At 42.7% G+C, this 21,250-nt stretch overlaps 1 protein-coding gene across 6 annotated transcripts in view; it reads right to left on the bottom strand.

Annotated features, from left to right (window-relative positions):
- The window catches only part of LOC138774479 (two pore calcium channel protein 1-like), a 29,733-nt gene extending 8,483 nt beyond the window's left edge, over positions 1-21,250 (bottom strand). For 2 of the 6 annotated variants that reach the window (XR_011360326.1, XM_069955385.1), the window contains exons 1-14: positions 21,024-21,250; positions 15,873-15,955; positions 11,426-11,540; positions 9,812-9,940; positions 8,694-8,810; positions 6,698-6,816; positions 6,232-6,333; positions 5,980-6,106; positions 4,992-5,193; positions 3,221-3,365; positions 2,955-3,140; positions 1,574-1,638; positions 498-585; positions 95-164 (exon numbers count right to left, since the gene is read on the bottom strand). Coding sequence is in view for 5 of the 6 variants with exons in the window: in XM_069955385.1 (XP_069811486.1) it covers positions 95-164; positions 498-585; positions 1,574-1,638; positions 2,955-3,140; positions 3,221-3,365; positions 4,992-5,193; positions 5,980-6,106; positions 6,232-6,333; positions 6,698-6,816; positions 8,694-8,810; positions 9,812-9,940; positions 11,426-11,540; positions 15,873-15,955; positions 21,024-21,122 (1,647 nt within the window). In the remaining variant the exon portion in view is untranslated. Of the gene's footprint in view, positions 1-94; positions 165-497; positions 586-1,573; positions 1,639-2,954; positions 3,141-3,220; positions 3,366-4,991; positions 5,194-5,979; positions 6,107-6,231; positions 6,334-6,697; positions 6,817-8,693; positions 8,811-9,811; positions 9,941-11,425; positions 11,541-14,011; positions 14,100-15,872; positions 15,959-17,227; positions 17,305-21,023 lie in introns of those variants that run through there. The other 4 variants (XM_069955389.1, XM_069955386.1, XM_069955387.1 and 1 more) reach the window with 4 other exon arrangements.

Raw genomic sequence — 21,250 nt, 5'->3', positions numbered from 1 at the left:
TACCAAAGTAGATACATAAAAATAAATGTAAAAAAAATAAACTGTATACTTATAATTAACATACAAAAATAAAAATAATAAAAAAGGTACGTACTAGGATAATGCCACAGAACGTTAACATGGTTGGAAGAATGTTTATCAATGTGTTCATGATGACCCGAAACCTACAAGGAACGGAGAATGCTTTAAAAAAAGAAACTTTCAACCTGAACATCTGACATGATTCTGAGATAGTGTCATAGGTGGGATAGCTGGGGTCTGTGCCTCGTAGCCACCACAATCACATGGGTGCACCATGCTTTTTTGAAATGGGACTGCATGCATGTTAAAGTTCAATGGCAATGAATGGTATATTCTGACTACGGACTCCAGATATGAGAACATGCCACCCTTGTGGAGGTCATAGAGCAAGGACCAACACCACTGACTGACTGACTGTGGAATTTCAGAACTGGAGTAATGGTATCTGAATGCAGAGAGCTAAGAATTATTAATACCTCTGGATGCTGTCAATAATCCTTATGAGACGGAGAACACGAAGAATGAAGACAATGTCTAGAATGTCTTGGCTGTTGTACATACTCACTGTAAAGAAGAATAATTAACAATCAACTGTTGGTTCAACTACACAACAGTCTCCTAGCTCTCCACTCCCCATCTGGCCGCCCAATTCTGGCTGGTCTTCACTACCAGTAGTCATGTAGTACCATGTTTAGGAGACGTAAGAACAGGAGTGGGCAACTGGCTGCTCCCCTCACTCGTATTCAAAAAAAATCTGTGTTTTCTGTCAGAGGTCAATCAGTGCAAACAGCAAGTGGCAATATCAGTCAGTGATATTACAGATGGAGTAACGTACAAGAAAAGTCTGCTACTCAGGAAAAGAGAATATACTGCAATGAGGTTAGTGGGATGTGGCTAAGGCTGTACATGGGGAACGACCCAATGCAATGCATTTGGAGCTCTGTGCTGTATATTATGTAATGGGCTTAGGCTGTCACCATGTGTAAATAGAGTGACAGCCTAGGGGAGGCAACACTTAGGGCCCTATTCCACCGGACGATTATCGTTCAGATTATCGTTAAATCGTTCGAATCAAAACGATAATCGTTCGGTTGAAATGTTCGCAAATCGTTCGCATTGAATAAGACGTCGTTCGGTCGTTCGCAGTAGATACGAACGCAATAGCGAAGAAAAAAACGATCGCAAATATGATCATAAGTAATGATTATCGTTCCATAGAAATGAGTGAACGTTTTCAGGTCTTTCGCAATAGCGGTCGTTTGAGATCGTTAATCGTTAACAATTATGCAAACGATAATCGTCCGGTGGAATAGGGCCCTTTGGTATTTGCCATGGTACGGTGTGCATTGTACTATATACTATGAATAAAATTTCTATACAATAAAGAAGTGTTGCTAAGAGAAAAACAAAGAACATAACAACAGGAACAAAGCAAAAGTTACTGACAGAGATGAGCGCAACTCAAGCACGCTCAGGTCCAATCTCTAGTTACTGACTATAGAGTCTTTAGACATTGTAGAGGAGAAAAGAATGCAGATAAATGTGCACAGACCTGATTTCAGCGCTGTATTCACTGTTGTAGCAATAAGAGCGGCAATGATGATAAAGGTGTCAAACCTTACAAATAACAAGAGATACACAATGAGGACAATAACAATACTGAATCACCATCTAGGATGAGCTGTTAGAGCTATAGTTTTATTTTATTTTGCCTCCATATTATATGATGTTGTTGCATCATCTTTTGTTACACTAGAATCAGTCTCATTCAATGGTAATGTATTAGCAGGTAATCTAGTTGACTGAGAACATATTAATAATTCAGAGAAGGGGGGTCTCCACCTATATTTAAACATAAACCTTTACTAAATATCCATAAAATACATAAATTCCCCAGAAAAGACATCAAAATATATAACATTGGTTCTCTCAGCCATCTGGCTTGTATGATGTCCAACTGTACCACAGACTACCAGGGATTAAAGGGGTACTCCAGCAAAAAGCTTTTTCCCAGTAATTAAAACATAATACAAAATGATGTAACTATGCTATCACCTATCTGCCCCCCTTCCCTATCTTTCCCCCCTCAACCCCCCACCAGGAAGTGAAGTAAACACATTCTTACCTAATGAATGTTGACCCCAGGCTTTTCTGTGGCAGCCATTATGTGACAATGACATGATCTGCATAGGCACAGCTTCCTGGTTTGGGCTTTCCCATGATGCACTTTGTCTCCTGTGAGGTCTAACTGACTGTAAAACTATTAGATAGCTTACATCTTGCTCAGCCAATCAGAGCTGAGCAACCTGAGCCATCTGACAAAGGGAGGCTGGCCTAACAGGGCTTAGACCTGCCTCCCTCTTGATGATGTTATTGTCACAAAATGGCTGCCACAGAGCAGCCTGGGGTCAACAGTCATCAGGTAAGAATGAGTTTACTTCACTTCCTGGTGGGAGGTTGAGGTGGGAAAAGATAGGAAGAGGGGCAAATAGGTGATTGAAGGATATTACAAAGTTATATAACTTTGTAATGTGTTTCAATTACTGGCAAAAAACTTTTCGCTGGAGTACCCCTTTCAGCCACATAGCATCTACTCAATCAGGGACTACTGACCCTAGTAAATCCTAATGAGGTATATGTGGAGCTACTCCTACTTGTTTGGGCACTTGCCCTAAAAAGGGTGACCCCAGGCTACCCATTTGCATCCAGTTGACTAATTTTGGAGCCATTGGTTGATGCAGCGACCCCTATTATTTATGTTATATTTGATATGTTTTGTGTGGAATTTATGTAAGTTATGAATATTTAGAATTTTAATATAGCTGTAAACCTCTTCTGTGAATTATCAGTTTATCCATGGTGCTGATTTGCGTTGACCGTGATTATTTCTTATGGAATTAAACAGGATTACAGGTGAAATAAAGCAAACCTACCAATTCCAAAACTGACTCTTTGCAAAGAACGATCTGGGATCATATGTGTAGAGTTTGAGAAGTATCTCAATGACGTACAAGGAGAGGAAAACCCACTCTGCATTGGATATTAGTGGGTTTTTTTCATCCAGGGCAATGAAAATGGCATTTACTAGAATGACTATATCAAAAGCATATATAAAGCCTCTGAAAGAAAAAACGGAAAATCATCAAAGTGCAAAAGAATCCACAGTGTGGAAATTGCAAAAGATATGTCATATACTTACTTATGAAGGACAACCCTGCGGATAAAGCGACTTGCTGCACACCTATACAGGTGAGGCATCCAACATTCAATTGGATGCATGCGAGCCTTCATAGTGATCACCTGAATGTTCAACAAGTCAGCCAGGCGGATAAAAGCCTCCTTTCCTGAACAAACAGAAACATGATCAATTAGGGGACAGGAAAAAATATTTAGATTTTATTCATTAAAAGGCTCATTGGAATGGGCACATTACTACTACTAAGATAGAAACATAGAAGATTGTCGGCAGAAAACATATATCTTTATTAGAGATGAGCGAACCGGGTTCGGGTTCGAGTCGATCCGAACCCGAACGTTCGGTATTTGATTAGCGGGGGCTGCTGAACTTGGATAAAGCTCTAAGGTTGTCTGGAAAACATGGATACAGCCAATGACTATATCCATGTTTTACACATAGCCTTAGGGCTTTATCCAACTTCAGCAGCCACCGCTAATCAAATGCCGAAAGTTCAGGTTTGGAAGGACTCGAGCATGCGCGAGGTTCGCTCATCTCTAATCTTTATCCCAGGCAGCTTTACATTCAATGAAAGGTGTAACAGTTAATTTGCTTGTTCCAGAAAAGTTTTCTTAAGGCCCTATTACGCAAAACGATTATGAGCCTTACTTGGCCATTCAAGCCGATAATCGTTTTTGTGTATTAAGATATGTTAAAAGGCAACGATCAGCCGACATGCTGATCGTGGTCTTTCAACGTGTTAAAAAAGAGCACTATTAGTGTCAGTCACCTGCACGTCACTACGTGCAATAGAAGCGGCGGCAGCAGATTCCCGACAACTTCAATGGGCAGCCCGAGCGATCTAAGGATTGTTCGGACAGCCCCTCCTGCTGCTCCCCGCTCGCTGTCTGTTTGTGTAATAGCACAGGCAGCGAGCAGGCAGCGAGGGGGAAGCGAGTGCTGACCTGACAGGTCGGCGCTTGCTTCCCCTACAACATCATGCCTTTACTCTGGTTCAACACAGCTTGAACAGAATGGACCTGCTGTTTTCTTCATCCTTACTACAAATGTTACTTGATAGCTGCACACTCTTCCCAATACACATACACACTTGGCTTGCTTAAGTGTGCATGCATTTTTAATGGCAAGAGAAGAGAAAGCCACACACAGACGCCTCTGCCAGCGGCTTATCTCCAAGGGGGCATTCACATGTTCTGTACATACGGATTGTGTGCAACAGAATGTAGTTTGGAGCTCTGAAACTGTTAACATCTTTGTAGTACTGTACTGACACAGCCTTCGTCTTCAAGAAAAATCAGTCACCCCTGACTGCCTACTGAGCAGGTAGCACCGCTGGAAAGATGTCAATAAAAGCATTCAGAACATCCCTTTGTTGTCTGTGTTTTCATTTTTATAAAAAAAAATGCCTTTATTCAGGCCATGAATAGTGCTAAGGAATCAGGGCCTAGGTTTCTCTGGGCCCTGGCACCACTTCCCTCTCTGTGCTGTATGCCCTTCTATTGCATATTCAGTAATGTGCATTATGAATACAGCACTGTGAGCTGTATCAGTGCTAGGACCCAGGGAAGGATAGGCCCTGCCTCCTTGACACTATTCATGGCTCAAATCAAAGCATTTTTCATGAAAATAAAAACACAGACAACAAAATGTTGTGAACGCCATCACTGATATCTACCCAGTGGTGCTGCCAGCTCGGTAGGCAGTCAGGGGTGACAGATTCCCTTTAAATACCTGTGATGTTACATTAATTAAATCATCCTTTAATCTTTCTCACCCACATATCTTTGGTCATCTTCTTTAGACACTCGTAACAGAAGTTCTCTGTGCGAGTTACTAATGTCTGGTGCCACCAACTTTACCAATTTCAGCCATGTGGTTTCCGAAATGACGAATTCTGATCCTTCCTGTACCTTCAAGGCATTAAAGGCATCCGCCATCTTGCGTCGCTTCATGTAAGCCAATTTACGGATCTCATTCTAAAGAACACATCATGATTAGAGTGTCATTAAATACTGCAGAAATAATAATAAGCCCAGGTTCATTTCCTTTTTTTTTTAATGATATGTTTGTATGTAATTGCAATGCTCTAAATTCTTTGGTGCTTCTAGGCAGCTTCTAAGTTGATGGCTGTGTCATCTCGAAAAAAAAAAAAAAAGTCCATCAGATCAGTTCTCTGTATCACCTCTAAACCCGAAACTGACAGCTTGGCCGTCCCTTAGTTTAGTCTGCAGAAATAAGTACTGCTTCCAAAGTCATCCAGTTGCCCAGAAAAGATGGGTATAGTCCTAGAAAACCTTGGACTGTCATTTGGGGTTTTCCAGGTAACTAAAGCACTCTAAAATAGCAGCACTAATTTATGTGCACTAAACTAACTGACTGCCGAACCGTCGACTGATTGCATGTACTGTAGTCTAATCATGAGAATACCACAGAGCCTTATGTAGGCGAACACAGCGGTTTTCTGAAGCACGACATAGAGTAAATATGTGGTGGCTGCGCATGTGTTGAGTAATCCATTCTGTCATAGAGACTGGTCCGGATCTGAGCGTTCAGACCTGTATCGATCATTAAAAAAACGGGCGGTGAGAGGACCGCCCTGTAGCACATCCTCTCCCAGCTCATTCTCCCGATCAGTACAGGTCTGAACACTAAGACCCAGACCGAGCAAAACTTTTGACATGTCTCTATGTCCAAATTTTTTGGAAACAACAGGTACAAACACTTAAAAAAAAAAAAAAAAAAAAAAAAGTTTGTTAACTAACCTTTAAATGTTTTCTGTAATTGTTGTACACAACAGCCAAGAAGACAGACATAAAAATATACGTATTCAGAATAATGTAGGCTATGAAGAAGATGGAATACCACCAGTTGAAGTCATAAGCTGGCATCCTAGAAAGAAAAATGTATATTTGACTACAGTCCAATATTTCTTGACTTTCTCTTTTTAATGACTTCATTTAGAAAGTTTTTTTCTTAACTTAGTTCTAGTTTATTAATTATAATGCCGTACTTACATGACATCAGGACTGTTGGCAGTAGTCACTAACACGTAAAGATTAAAGACGCCATCAAGGTAGTTTTCAAAGTAAGGTTCACGTTCAGCTGTTAAAAGTTTTCTGCATATAACACAATGATGATATACCATGAACCAATGCACAGCTACACAATCAAACAGAAAAACAAAAACACAACACTACAACATGTACTTAAAGGGAATCTGTCAGACACTGTACGGGGCTCTCTTAGCATTAAGGCGTCATTTCAGGTGATGGGCGGGCAGGGGGAGCCACATTTATAATGATTTAAATCTACACCCGCCAGAAGTGCCTCTTAGTGAATGCGGCTGTGGAAAAAGGGACGTGGCCAAATTTAAGACCGGCATATGAGTAAGCCAGTCTTCATGAATACCCCCCTATGAGTGCACGCAGGATGGAGCCTAGTCACACATAACCAATGAATAAATAACAAATGTCACTTTACCTGCTTCCAAAAAGTTTCTGAGCCATGAGCGAAAAAATGAGGACACTGAACATGAATAGCAGGAAGACGTAAAATATCTCAGGTAATGTGTTTCTGATGCTACGGAATGCTCGCCGGATCTGCACATAATATAAGGGGGGAAAAGATTGTTATTAAAAAATGTTTTTCTTGAAAATTGTTAACAGAGTACTGTTTTGGAAACTACAGAACAATAGAAACAATGGTCTACAGCAGGGGTACTCAACAAGTTTTAGTGAAGGTCCACTTACCGGGGTCTATTGTCAGGTGAAGGTCCGAGCTGAACATTAGTAGTAAACGTGTTGCGCTCCCCCACTAGTATATAGCCCCCTGTGCGCTCCCCCAATAGTATATAGCCCCCCTGTGTGCTCCCCCAGTAGTATATACCCCCCTGTGCACTCCCCCAGTAGTATATAACCCCCTGTGCACTTCCCAGTAGTATATAGCCCCCCTGTGCACTTCCCAGTAGTATATAGCCCCCCTGTGCACTTCCCAGTAGTATATAGCCCCCCTCTGCACTCCCCAGTAGTATATAGCCATATAGCCCCCTGTGCGCTCCCCAGTAGGATATAGCCCCCCAGTGTGCTCCCCCAGTAAAATATAGCCCCCTTTGCACTCCCCCAGTAGTATATACCCCCCGTGCAGTCCCCTAGTAGTATATACCCCCCTTTGCACTCCCCCAGTAGTATATCGCCCCCTCTGCACTCCCCAGTAGTATATAGCCCCCCTCTGCACTTCCCAGTAGTATATAGCCATATAGCCCATTGTGCCCTCCCCAGTAGGATATAGCCCCCCTGTGTGCTCCCCCAGTAGAATATAGCCCCCTTTGCACTCCCCCAGTAGTATATACCCCCCTGTGCACTCCCCCAGTAGTATATCGCCCCCTCTGCACTTCCCAGTAGTATAAAGCCATATAGTCCCCTGTGCCCTCATCCAGTAGGATATAGCCCCCCTGTGTGCTCCCCCAGTAGAATATAGCCCCCTGTGCACTCCCCCAGTAGAATATAGCCCCCTGTGCACTCCCCCAGTAGTATATACCCCCCTGTGCACTCCCCCAGTAGTATATAGCCCCCCTCTGTACTCCCCAGTAGTATATAGCCACCCTCTGTACTCCCCAGTAGTATATAGCCATATAGCCCCCTGTGCGCTCCCCAGTAGGATATAGCCCCCCTGTGTGCTCCCCCAGTAGAATATAGACTCCTGCTTTGTGCACCCCAGTAGTATATAGCCCCCGTGTGCTCCCCCTCCCATATAGCCCCCCTGTGCACTCCCCCAGTAGTATATACCCCCTGTGCACTCCCCCAGTAGTATATAGCCCCCCTCTGTACTCCCCAGTAGTATATAGCCCCTCTCTGTACTCCCCAGTAGTATATAGCCATATAGCCCCCTGTGCGCTCCCCAGTAGGATATAGCCCCCCTGTGTGCTCCCCCAGTAGTAAATAGACCCCTGCTTTGTGCTCCCCAGTAGTATCTGGCCCCCCTGTGCTACCCCTCCCATATAGCATATAACATTAAAAAACAAACACTTATACTCACCTGGGTCCACGCGTCTCTTCTTATGGCCGCACTGCAGCGGTCACAAGAGGCGGCTCTCCCCTGACCTGGCGTCGGCACTCAAGTGTCGGCACCAGAGACAGGACAGAGTGGCCTCTTGTGACCGCTGTGGCCACAAGAGTGACTGACAGTGAGGGAGCCAATGGCAGAGGGGAGCTGCAATCAGGGGTCCGGACAGCTGGCCTCTGCGGTCCGCCAGTTGAGGATTCCTGGTCTACAGTATGCCTGATGTGTGTGGTGACAACTCCTGGATAGGCTTCATAGAGATAGATAGATAGATAGATAGATAGATAGATAGATAGATAGATAGATAGATAGAATTTCCACTTATCTATATTTGATGGTCCGATCCTTCCACAGGGAAAGGGGAAGATTAAAGTGGTACACATCTGTACTATATAGGGATCACAAAACGTAATCTTACCTGTCGACTTTCAGCAAAATTAACCAGATAAATTGGACGTAGTACTCTAGACCATCGGACGCTAGGTATATGAGCAATAAGCAAAGATCCATAGATGATCAAATCTATTAAGTTGAGCTGTACAAAATAAAAAGTCACACATATGAGTTAGTGTGCTGGATAAAATCCACATTTTAAAGACAACCATTTTTATTTCACAAAGGAATAGTCTCTTTTTGCATTTTAAGTAGTTAAAGAGTCACTGTCTTTTCTTTTTTTGCAGAAATCAATAGTCCAGGCGATTTTAAGAAACTTTGTAATTGGGTTTATTAGCCAAATATGCCATTATCTGCATTTAAAAAGCCTTTTCCCAGGTCCCCCCCTCCCTCCTCTTTTCCTTCCACTGCAAAAAATTAGGAAATTGTGACTTGTTGCAGGAGTCGTACCCTGTCTGCTCTAGGGAGAGGGGAGGGGGGAGGAGGAAGAAGGGAGTTAGCCGACAGCAGAAAGCAGATAACAGAGGATTACAGGCATGGAGCTGGGTGACAGCTATAATCAGAGCTCAGAGAGGTCAGTGGTGACTGTCAGAGGAGATAGAGGGTGAGGTATTTGTAGATTAACTCTTTGTTGTCCTGTTTTGGTCTTTTATTTAGCTCTCTATATAGAAGAACAATGAAGACAGGGGGGAAGAGCTTCAAATTGCTTTTTCATGATAAAAAATGCATTTTTCGGCTAATAAACCCAATTACAAAGTTTCTTAAAATCGCCTGGACTATTGATTTCTGCAAAAAAAATATTCATGACAGTGACACTTTAAGCTTTCATTTAAAAGTGCAACTGTCGCAAAAACAAACAAACAAAAAAAACTGTGACACGTCAAAAGTTTTTTGTCATTTGGGGTCTGAGTGTTCAGATCCCGACCAATCAGAACAACGAGTCGGGAGAGAAGACAGGTCAAGGGAGAGGAGGGAGATCAGAGCAGAAATGAAGTGAACAGCTTACACAGTTTTCTATGTCTTTATCACTAAGCGGCAGCTCAGAACTGGGGGAAGGAGATTGATAAGGTAATGATATGTATGAAACGAAGTGTTAGTCTCAAGGAGGGGGGATGATAGAATCCAGTATACTGTAATACTTACAAATATTGTGACCATTACACAGATGTTCTTTGTGTCCTTCCAGAAAACACTACGAGGCGTAACCTTACTGAAATGTACAAGCCGGCCAAAGAAAGCCAGCAAGCAGAAGACCTCAACTATGGAGGTGGCCTGGAATAAGACGGGGCACAAATATCAATGCCATGGATGCAGCACAATTTGTTTTTTTCTACTCTAGAGATGCAAGAACTTGATACCTTCTAAGCACTGCCTTTGTATGGATGCAGCCACAGGCCCTGGACAATTGTTTTTACTACTTCTGTCTTTCATACATAACACCTGCCTAATACTACATGGATGACTTAGATCTGGTGTGGTCCTCCATCCTGGCTCATAGACATGGGTACTCTTTAAAAGGGATATTCCCTTCTCGACTTAAGGTGCGTTTACACGAAACGATAATTGGCCCGATCGTACGATTAACGATGTCGGAGTAACGATTTTTTTTTCCATGACAATCAGCATTTAGACTGTACATTATATCGTACCGAACATTGTTTTGCGATCTCACACATTGGTTAAATCGGTGAACGACTGTTTACACAGAACGATCTGCAAATTTTTTGTGAATGACGAACAACGATTTGAGAACATGTTGAAAGATCAAAATGAACGATTTCTCGTTTGTCATTTGATTGTTTGCTGCGTTTACACGTACGATTATCGTTCGAATTCGATCGTTATTGCGCAAGTTCGCACGATAATCGTTACGTATAAACGCAGCATAACATAGTAATACCTGCAGGCCTCATCAAGTTAAATACATTTACATTAATTTATCAAACTTGACTCCTTCTCCTGATATGCCGCCCTTTTCCTCCCATTGTTGACAGCTCATTGACAAACAGCAAACCACTGCTTTTAGAGCAGAGAGATGGTCGGTAACCTAGTAAATGAGCTGTCAACAATGAGAGGGAAGGAGCAGCATATCAGGAGAAGGGGATAAGTTTGCTAAATGAATGTATTTGAAAAAATATTTAACATGATGTGTCCTATAAGTATAACTATGTTATTGGAGATGCAAATACCCCTTTAAAAGGGTACTCCAGGCAAGGGCCTTTTTGGAGATATGTCCAGAGATGGATATGCCCAGTTGCTGATTGGCTGGGTAGGTCTGCCACATCATGACCCCAGAAGTGGCCACACAGTAGGACGGAATGTTACGACACTGGTGGTGGTGCAGGAGCCAGGAAGGTAAGTGTGATGTATTATTTTCAAACAACCCATCCCCGGTAATATCTCAAAATTGACCCTTTTTAGGTTAACACTCAGGTAAACCTATAAACTATTCTTGTGGCAAACCCTCATGTGGCTTTAAAATGCTGTGATGAGTGGGTGGGTCTTTGTGTAAAGGGGATGGGGCCTACCAATAACTACCAAAATTTCATACAATTTATGTCTGGTAAATTGTAGTTCAACTCCGATGTGCTGGTATCATGTGTCTCTAAATAAATCTGGTAGAGCTGACACAGTCCGAGGTTTTATATAAAATCGATGTATAAAAAAGTTTTAGTAAATGCCTTCATTTATATCCACAAAATGTTATATTCATAAATCCCCATCAGTAGGAACACAACATAAGCATTAGACGCTTACCAGAAATGGTAGCTGGTAGACTGCAGGCTCTTCAAAAATGGCCAACATCAAGTCAACTGTAATACAGATATAGGTGGCTACTTGCATAACCCAGTGGTTGTAAAAATAGTAAAGTCTATAAGAAATAATATTGATTACACATACATTATATTTAGGAGGACAGAAAAAAATATGGAAAACTAGATATTATCCTTATAATAGTCAACTAAGAAAATATTTTATATACTGTATAAAATTATGAAAGTTAAACAATAAACAAATGGTTTACATTGTAAGGCTAAGACACAACGTATCTTTTTCATAATTCACGCCCGTTGTTGCAAATTGCAAAAATGGCTGTGATTAATAAAAAAGATACATTGCATTGAAGTCTGAGGGAATCCCGACTGGAGTGTAAGCAGCGGCAGAAAAAACTTACGTGCCAGTTTTTTTGCGTCCGGCCACAGAACACTGACAGTTCACACAATGGAAAGTGCGTCTCTGGCCGCACTTTCCATTGTGTGCTATGGTGAATTGGCATGCGGGCACACCCGAATGCGCTTGCATCCCAATTCAACAGAAATGAAGTTCATCCGGCCTGTACTTCAGTACCCGCCAAGATGAACTTCACTGACACAAAACGGCCAGTGTCATACAGTGCGTGTACCCGGCCTAACAATGTAAGAGTCATGGACATTCAATAAACAACATTTTCTAGATGATTCCTCAAAGCCATAGTCTATAGCCATGTAATCCAGGACTCCCTAGGGCTGCATCCAACTTCTTCAGTCACCAGTATTCAAATGCTGAGCAAGGGCACACTAGTATGCTTGGGGTGCGCCCATCTCCATCTAGTAAGGATAACCTGACGTATTATTTCACTACAGAAATGCATCCAGGCCAGGTTTTCAGACTTTTTTTGTGAATTCCTTTTGCATGTGACTGAGGCTGCAATCTCCTGTGTACAGTGATATTACCAGAGTACTTCCACCAAGGACTCTGAGCAGCGGCAGTGCTGGACTGGGCATGACAGGTGTGAGTATAAGCTGTTTTACATTTCCCCTCCCAATCCCTGACCATTTTATTCTCAAACCAAAAAACTGAACATGAGCATAACTCATATCCAACCATTTGGGATTTAAATACCGTTGGCTGAAGAAGTTGGATAAAGGCCTAGGGAGTCCTGGGAAACATATACTGTATACAGCCATAGGCTGCTCATGTCACACTCATCTCTACAGAAAACCTCTTTGGGTGCGTTCACACCTACAGGATCTGCAGCAGATTTGATGCTGTGTTCAGTTATTTAAATGAAATCTGCTGCAGAAAATCAGCTGCAGATCTTGTAGGTGTGAACGCACCAGTGGTTGTCCAGAGAAAATCTTTTTCTTTCAAATCAACTGGTGTCAGAAAGTTATATAGATTTGTAATTTAATAGAAGTAAATTACAAATCTATATAACTTTCTGACACCAGTTGATTTGAAAGAAAAAGATTTTCGCTGGACAACCACTTTAACTACTTTACACAGTTCGGTATCATGTGCTGAAACTAAATTTGACTACGAAGGCTCTTAAAAAAAAAAAAAAAGGCCTTAACAGACCCACCTCTTCTTCCACACAAGACTCACCCACCCCGGCCCGATAAGGCACTCTTTCCAGTGGCTTTACATGGCACAATCAATCGAGCAGCCAGGCCGCACAAACAATTGCTGTATTGTTCCATTCATTGTTAGCAAGCGCGCCTCTTCTGTAATAATGATGGATTGTATCACCACTTAAAAGATCCAATCACCAAAGAGTCAAAAAAACTCGAAATTTGGCCGATTGTTGGCACTTTTACACAGGCTGATTATCAGCTCATTGAGCGTTCCTAGGAATGCTTGTTGACGATAATCGGCCAGTGTAAAAGGGCCCTTAGCCAGTGATTGGTTGAACAGGCCATCACTGCTGAGAGAGGTCTGTGTTAGAAATAGGAAGTAAAGTGATGAGCAAGAGACCGGATGACATCACATCAGGAGCTACGGGGACTGAGATAGGCAAGTATGCTGCTCCGCTAACATCTTTACGTTGCACTGCACATGTGTCGCTACCGATCCTGGTTTTGCATAAAAAAAACATGTGGGCCTTCCGTGCATATGGTCCGTAAACAGAAGACGTGCTATGGACCTGATTTATAGACCTCCGAGTGTTATGTATCATTATGATGCTGGAAGCTCAGAATCAATTTAAATCTTTACAGTACTGTACTGACACAGCTGTGCGACTGTTTTGGAGCTCCCGGCATCATAAAGATACATGATGCCGGGACTCCGAACTCTGTCCCGTTATATACCATTCGTATACATGCAAGGAACGTGTAAATAAGGCCTTAGGTAGGCAGAATTTAATGGAAAGTTTTCTTTATCCTAACCACAGTGATGAAACTCTCATTCTTCCCATCACCCTCTTTCATTACTTTTTAGAAAACTTTGACACTTTTTACTTTTTTTGGCAACACGTCTCTTGCTTTGCTCAGCTATTTTTTTTAATTTGCATACTTAGTATTTTGCATGTTTTAGTAGTTTACATGCTTTTTCTTATTCATGACTATTTCATAAGGTACATACCTTAAACTAAAAAATGCTTCTAAAAATTCACTGTAAATATTATTCCGCTGAATGTGAAATGCATTTTCGTTAAAGAATAACAACTGTGCTGCCAAAACGAAACACATGTTATAACATTATGCTGACCGGGTTATTTTCAAACTATGTATCAAGGGTGTGCTCCCACATAGCGACACAGAATATTACTACTGCAGCACAGAACAACGCTAGTAACCAATTTTTTTTTATCTTGGTTTTGCCTTGAACTGTGATTTTCCCTTGAATTATATATATATATATATATATATTTTTTTTTTTTACTTACTTGTAGCTGTCTGTCAGACATGATCACCCTCTATCAAAGACCTTACTCACACATTGTGAATTTTGTCAGTTCTTTCAATCTTAAAGGGGTACTTCAGTAAAAAAAAAATGTTTTCAATCAACTGATGTCAGAGATTTGTAATTTATTTCTATTTAAAAATTTCCAGTATTACAGTATGTATCAGCTGCTGTATGTCCTGCAGGAAGTGGTGTATCCTTTCCAGTCTAGAGAGCAAGAGAGGTTTTCTATGGGGATTTGCTACTGCTCTGGACCATTACAGTCATGGACAGAGAAGGCAGCAGAGAGCACTGTGACTGGAAATAATTCACCACTTCATGCAGGACATACAGCAGCTGATAAGTACTGGAAGACTGGATATTTTTTAATAGACATAAATTACAAATCTATATAAATTTCTGATACAAGTTGATTTTAAAGATCCCCCCCCTCCCGCTGGAGTACCTCTTTAAACAAAACGGAGATGGAATGGTTTAAAATGGAAACACTGTTAACAGTGTAATCCTCAATTCGGAGCACCGTTAAGAGCACTTCTCCACCCCCAGAACTCCGATCTTACCCACCCGCTCCATTATCATTAGAAAGGGCGGGCTAGCTCATGCTCTGGAGGTGGGGCAGTGCTCCTAACGGTGCTCCGGACTGAGGATTACACTGCTAACAGCACGGGAAAGGTGCCGAGGAGGAAAGTAAGAGACATACCTTCCCCCTCAGTGCCCGTGTGCAATAGGGGGCTATAAGTAGATTAGATATGTCTAACCTGCTGATAGTTCCCCTTTAAGCCTCATTCAATATGACATCCCACTATTACTAGTGCAGATCCGACACACTGCAAATCCATAGTAGAAATCCATAGTTCTGCCTCTGATTACTGCCACAAAAAAAGGACTTTAAAGTGTCACTGTCGTGAAATTTTTTTTTGCAGAAATCAATAGTCCAGGCGATTTTAAGAAACTTTGTAATTGGGTTTATTATCCGAAAAATGCATTTTTATCATGAAAAAGCAGTTTGAAGCTCTCCCCCCTGTCTTCATTGTTCTCCTATGGAGAGAGCTAAAGAAAAGACCAAAACAGGACAACAAAGAGTTAATCTACAAATCCCTCAAGGGATATCTCCTGTGACAGTCACCAGTGACCTGTCTGAGCTCAGATTACAGCTGTCACCCAGCTCCGTGCCTGTAATCCTCTGTTATCTGCTTTCTGCTGCCGGCTAACTCCCTCCTTCCTCCTCCCCCCTCCCCTCTCCCTAGAGCAGACAGGGGACGTCTCCTGCAACAAGTCACAATTTTCAGATTTTTCAGAGTGGATGAAAAAGAGGAAGGAGGGGGGGACCTGGGAAAAGGCTTTTTACATGCAGATAATGGCAGATTTGGCTAATAAACCCAATTACAAAGTTTCTTAAAATCGCCTGGACTATTGATTTCTGCAAAAAAAAAAAAAAAAAAATACGACAGTGACTCTTTAAGGTGTGTGAACACAGCTTTAGGCTAGGTTTATATAAGTAGAATATAGACCCATTTTTGCATCTATTCACCTTACTCACCTTACTGCTTCGGGTGATGTTTCAAAAGGAATGTTTCTATTGTACTGAGCGTCATAAACATAGGCAGCAGCCAGGAGTAATTTCTGAGAAAAATAAGAATGACATCATGTAAATCAGTCTGATGAAATGGATAGAGTTCAGATTGTATAACAGTAAAGTAGATTAGATTAACATACTGACTGATAAAGAATTAGTTGTTGCATTGGTTCTACTTATCATTGGGCCCAAACACCTAGGAGGCCACAGGCTCTCTGCTACAGCTATGCACTCCCTACATACAGGGCCGCTTCTGCCATGAGGTGGAATGAGTATTCCGCCTCAGGCAGCAGATTCTGTGGTCCCGAGGGGATGGTATAATGTTTCCCCACTGCTGTCATTTAAGTTAAAGCTTAACTGTCATATTTTTTTTTATTGCAGGAATCAGTAGTATAAGTGATTTTAAGAAACTCTATAATAGGTTTCATCAGCCAAAAAAGCCTCCTTCTGTACTCAAGAAGCAATCTCCCAGCCTGCCCCCCCCCCTGACCTCTTATCTGTGCATTATCAGGCAAACACGTCTTCATTACAGAGAAGCCAGTGAAGACGGGCTCTGCTCTCTCCATTGTAAGCCTATGAAGGGGGGAGGGGCTGAGGGAAATGAAGGAGCAGGAAGAGGTGACATGAAGGTCAGCTGTTTGTAGACTCTCTGGGCACCTAAATCGCAGGATTCTGGGGTCAGAAAGGTCAGTGCTTATCTATGAACTTACTGAGAGAAGATTGCAGGGTGTTGTGCTTTGCAGAAATCCTCCGTGCTCAGTCACTCCTAACAGCCCCTCCCTTCTCCATAGCCACATAATGGAGACAGAAATCCTGCTTCATCTGATGTGAGGGGGGAGGCTGGGAGATTGCTTTTTCAGTACAGAAGGAAACTCTTTTAGTACATAAAACCTATTACAGAGTTTCTTAAAATCGCTTGTACAGTTGATATTTAATGTTTTCAGGAAAATGACCCTGAAATGACAGTTACGCTTTAAGTTTAACCTAACAAAAATGACAGCAGCCACGCTCCAGCTGAGCAGCCGCTCACGCTCACCGTCCTGCGGGGCTTGGTCCGTGACTTCACCTGGCAGCTCTCATCACCCACTTCCACTCTGCTGATGTGAATGGTTGTGGGGGTGGGTGGGCATGTAACGTATGGTGATGGGGCGGCCGCCTGAGGTTTGCCTCAAGCAGCATAAAACCTAGAATTTGCCCTGTCTACAGTCACACGCAGAAAGCTTGCACTGTGAGTTTCGGATTTTTATTCTGCTGTGAGAATGCAGTGACAGCCATGTTTAACTATTTAGCTGCCGTGCCAGCAAACAATCAATGCTTACCTGCCAGTCGTCCCCTGACACGCTCTGTCTTGAGTCTCCTAGAGATTTTTGTTTACTGTATTCTGCTCTATGCAATACCTCAGAAGTGGAGGCCAAAATGACACTCTTTTAACCTCCAATTGGTAATGTCCATCTATTGATATGTTACTGTATACACCATGACTTCAGACATGCACAACAGTAATATGGCTTTGTATAGTAGTTGCATATTAGTGCACGATAGGAACCTGTCAGAAAAAAAAAAGCCTGTACTCAAAAGGAAAAGTTTTTTTTTTCCTAAACGTATCCAATATTGTTACTGGCAATGGTTTCCAAGAGGCCTTAAAGGGGTTATCCGCAATTAAAAAAACACATCTGCATGGGCTGTTTTTCTTATTCTGGATAACCTCTTTAAAGGGTTACTATCATGATGTCATACAGCGTGCTCACCGCAGTTCGGCATGGAGGACACGGCTGACACTGGGGGGTAAGGGGGGGGGGTTAAAGCAACCATTGTATACCCGACAAGTTCATTGCACAAACCCTAGTCTACCTAATAGAGCTTGTGCATGGAAGCCGTAGGGTGTAGGATGGCGGCCTCAGCAACCTGATCAATTCTCCAGCATCAGCTTCTCCTAAATAGTGCCCTACAGATTCCTATGACGCTGCCTATCAGGTCATGAGACCTCCATTCAGGCTGGGATGTGTTCATAACACAGTCATATTAAAAAGTATAAAAGCACAGCACCTGTTTGGCTTCTAAGGACCTGATCCCACATTCTGATCCCCCCCCATATGGATGAAACCATTGGTGACCACATAATGCTGCCCGGATTGATCAGCAACATTGCTCGGCTATCGGTGGCAAAATGGTAGCGTGGTAACTGTAATGTGAGAATGCTGTCTATAGGGAAGGGAATAATGATGTGTACGTACACCGAATAATTGGCAAACGATTAACAAGAATTTTATGGTCAGCTCAAAAGATGCGATTGCAACATCGTTAATCGTTTGATCAATGCCCACATACATACAAAAAGATTATCACTTACATTCGAACGATTTTACACCTGATAATCTTTCCGTGTAATAAGGCCCTTAAGAGTGTCACATCCTGAATGGAATTATTTTAAATGTTGCTCAAAGCCGATGGGCCATCAGTCATAAAAGGGTTAACCGAGTGGAACCACTGCCTTCTTTATGCTATATACAGCACTTACAATATGTAAGAAATTTTAAAGGAAGCAAGAAAGTAGCAAAGGAAACCCAGGCAAGACAAGTTCCTGAGACAGACAGAGACAGGCACCTTCCTATCGGCTAATATTCTACCCAGTCCGTTACACTGTAACAGCAAGTCAGCATTTCTGGCTCCTCCGCACTCTCACTGCCCCCAATGATGGATTACAGCAAGGACAGCCCATAGCAGTGACCACCAGGATCAGCGGCTGACAGATCCTGGGCTACAATCTGCTTCATGGTCTACAGCTGGAAGGATCCCATACACTAGTAGGGCTAGACACACTGCATCTTGTCTTTTAGGGAAGTGTATTGTTTATAGAAGTAAACAAGTTTTGAGGATTTCCTGCAGAGACAAAACTACCAGATGAGACTGTTATGAACACAATGGAATCTATAGGCACAATCCATCTACATGGGCTCTATAGACAATCCCTCTATATGGGATCTACAGGCACAATCCCTCTATCTGGGATCTATATGCACAATCCCTCTATATGGGATCTACAGGCACAATCCCTCTATATGGGATCTATAGGCACAATCCATCTACATGGGATCTACAGGCACAATCCCTCTATATGGGATCTACAGGCACAATCCCTCTATATGGGATCTACAGGCACAATCCCTCTATATGGGATCTACAGGCACAATCCCTCTATCTGGGATCTATATGCACAATCCATCTACATGGGATCTACAGGCACAATCCCTCTATATGGGATCTACAGGCACAATCCCTCTATATGGGATCTACAGGCACAATCCCTCTATCTGGGATCTATATGCACAATCCCTCTATATGGGATCTGCAGACACAATCCCTCTATATGGGATCTATAGGCACAATCCCTCTATATGGGATCTATAGGCACAATCCATCTACATGGGATCTACAGGCACAATCCCTCTATATGGGATCTACAGGCACAATCCCTCTATATGGGATCTACAGGCACAATCCCTCTATCTGGGATCTATATGCACAATCCCTCTATATGGGATCTGCAGACACAATCCCTCTATATGGGATCTATAGGCACAATCCCTCTATATGGGATCTATAGGCACAATCCCTCTATATGGGATCTGCAGACACAATCCCTCTATATGGGATCTGCAGACACAATCCCTCTATATGGGATCTATAGGCACAATCCCTCTATATGGGATCTATAGGCACAATCCCTCTATATGGGATCTATAGGCACAATCCCTCTATATGGGATCTGCAGACAATCCCTCTATATGGGATCTATAGGCAGGATCCCTCTATATGGGATCTGCAGACAATCCCTCTATATGGGATCTATAGGCAGGATCCCTCTATATGGGATCTATAGGCACAATCCCTCTATATGGGATCTATAGGCACAATCCCTCTATATGGGATCTATAGGCACAATCCCTCTATATGGGATCTACAGACACAATCCCTCTATATGGGATCTACAGACACAATCCCTCTATATGGGATCTACAGACACATTCCCTCTATATGGGATCTATAGGCACAATCCCTCTATATGGGATCTATAGGCACAGTCCCTCTACATGGGATCTATAGACACAGTCCCTCTATATGGGATCTACAGACAATCCCTCTACATGGGATCTATAGGCACAATTCCTCTATATGGGATCTATAGGCACAGTCTCTCTATATGGGATCTACAGACAATCCCTCTATATGGGATCTATAGGCACAATCCCTCTATATGGGATCTATAGGCACAGTCCCTCTACATGGGATCTATAGACACAGTCCCTCTATATGGGATCTACAGACAATCCCTCTATATGGGATCTATAGGCACAATCGCTCTATATGGGATCTATAGGCACAATCCCTCTATATGGGATCTATAGGCACAATCCCTCTATCTGGGATCTATAGGCACAGTCTCTCTATATGGGATCTACAGACAATCCCTCTACATGGGATCTATAGGCACAATTCCTCTATATGGGATCTATAGGCACAGTCTCTCTATATGGGATCTACAGACAATCCCTCTATATGGGATCTATAGGCACAGTCTCTCTATATGGGATCTACAGACAATCCCTCTACATGGGATCTATAGGCACAATTCCTCTATATGGGATCTATAGGCACAGTCTCTCTATATGGGATCTACAGACAATCCCTCTATATGGGATCTATAGGCACAGTCTCTCTATATGGGATCTACAGACAATCCCTCTATATGGGATCTACAGACAATCCCTCTATATGGGATCTACAGACAATCCCTCTACATGGGATCTATAGACACAGTCTCTCTATATGGGATCTATAGGCACAATCCCTCTATATGGGATCTATAGGCACAATCCCTCTATATGGGATCTATAGGCACAATCCCTCTATATGGGATCTATAGGCACAATCCCTCTATATGGGATCTATAGGCACAATCCCAGGATCCACTTCTGCAGCCGGTAATTAAAGCCATCTGTGTCCCCTACAGATCTAATGTACAGCAGAGTGTGGCATCCTCTATGTGCATCACTACAACTCCCATCATGCCCTGACAGCCGGCTTTCCCACAGGTTCCCATCCCTCATACTCTACCTCCTCGGGATCCCGCCCGGGGTCGCCGCATCCCGCCTCTGATCCGTTATTTGCACCGCTGGGAGCCTCGCGGTTACTCTTGTCCTCACTCTCTGACATGCTGCACCGTTATATCCCGGGAGGCTGAGTGACCGGTGACTTCCCGCACCGTCTCGCAGTGTGACCAGAGTCTCCGGACTCCTCCATACAAGTTACTAGATAACCAGCCGCGAGCTCCCGTCCCGAGC

The sequence above is a fragment of the Dendropsophus ebraccatus genome, chromosome 15 (genome assembly GCF_027789765.1).
Source record: "Dendropsophus ebraccatus isolate aDenEbr1 chromosome 15, aDenEbr1.pat, whole genome shotgun sequence".
NCBI classification, from domain to species: Eukaryota; Metazoa; Chordata; class Amphibia; order Anura; family Hylidae; genus Dendropsophus; species Dendropsophus ebraccatus.
This window is presented reverse-complemented; position numbering and strand designations above follow the sequence as displayed.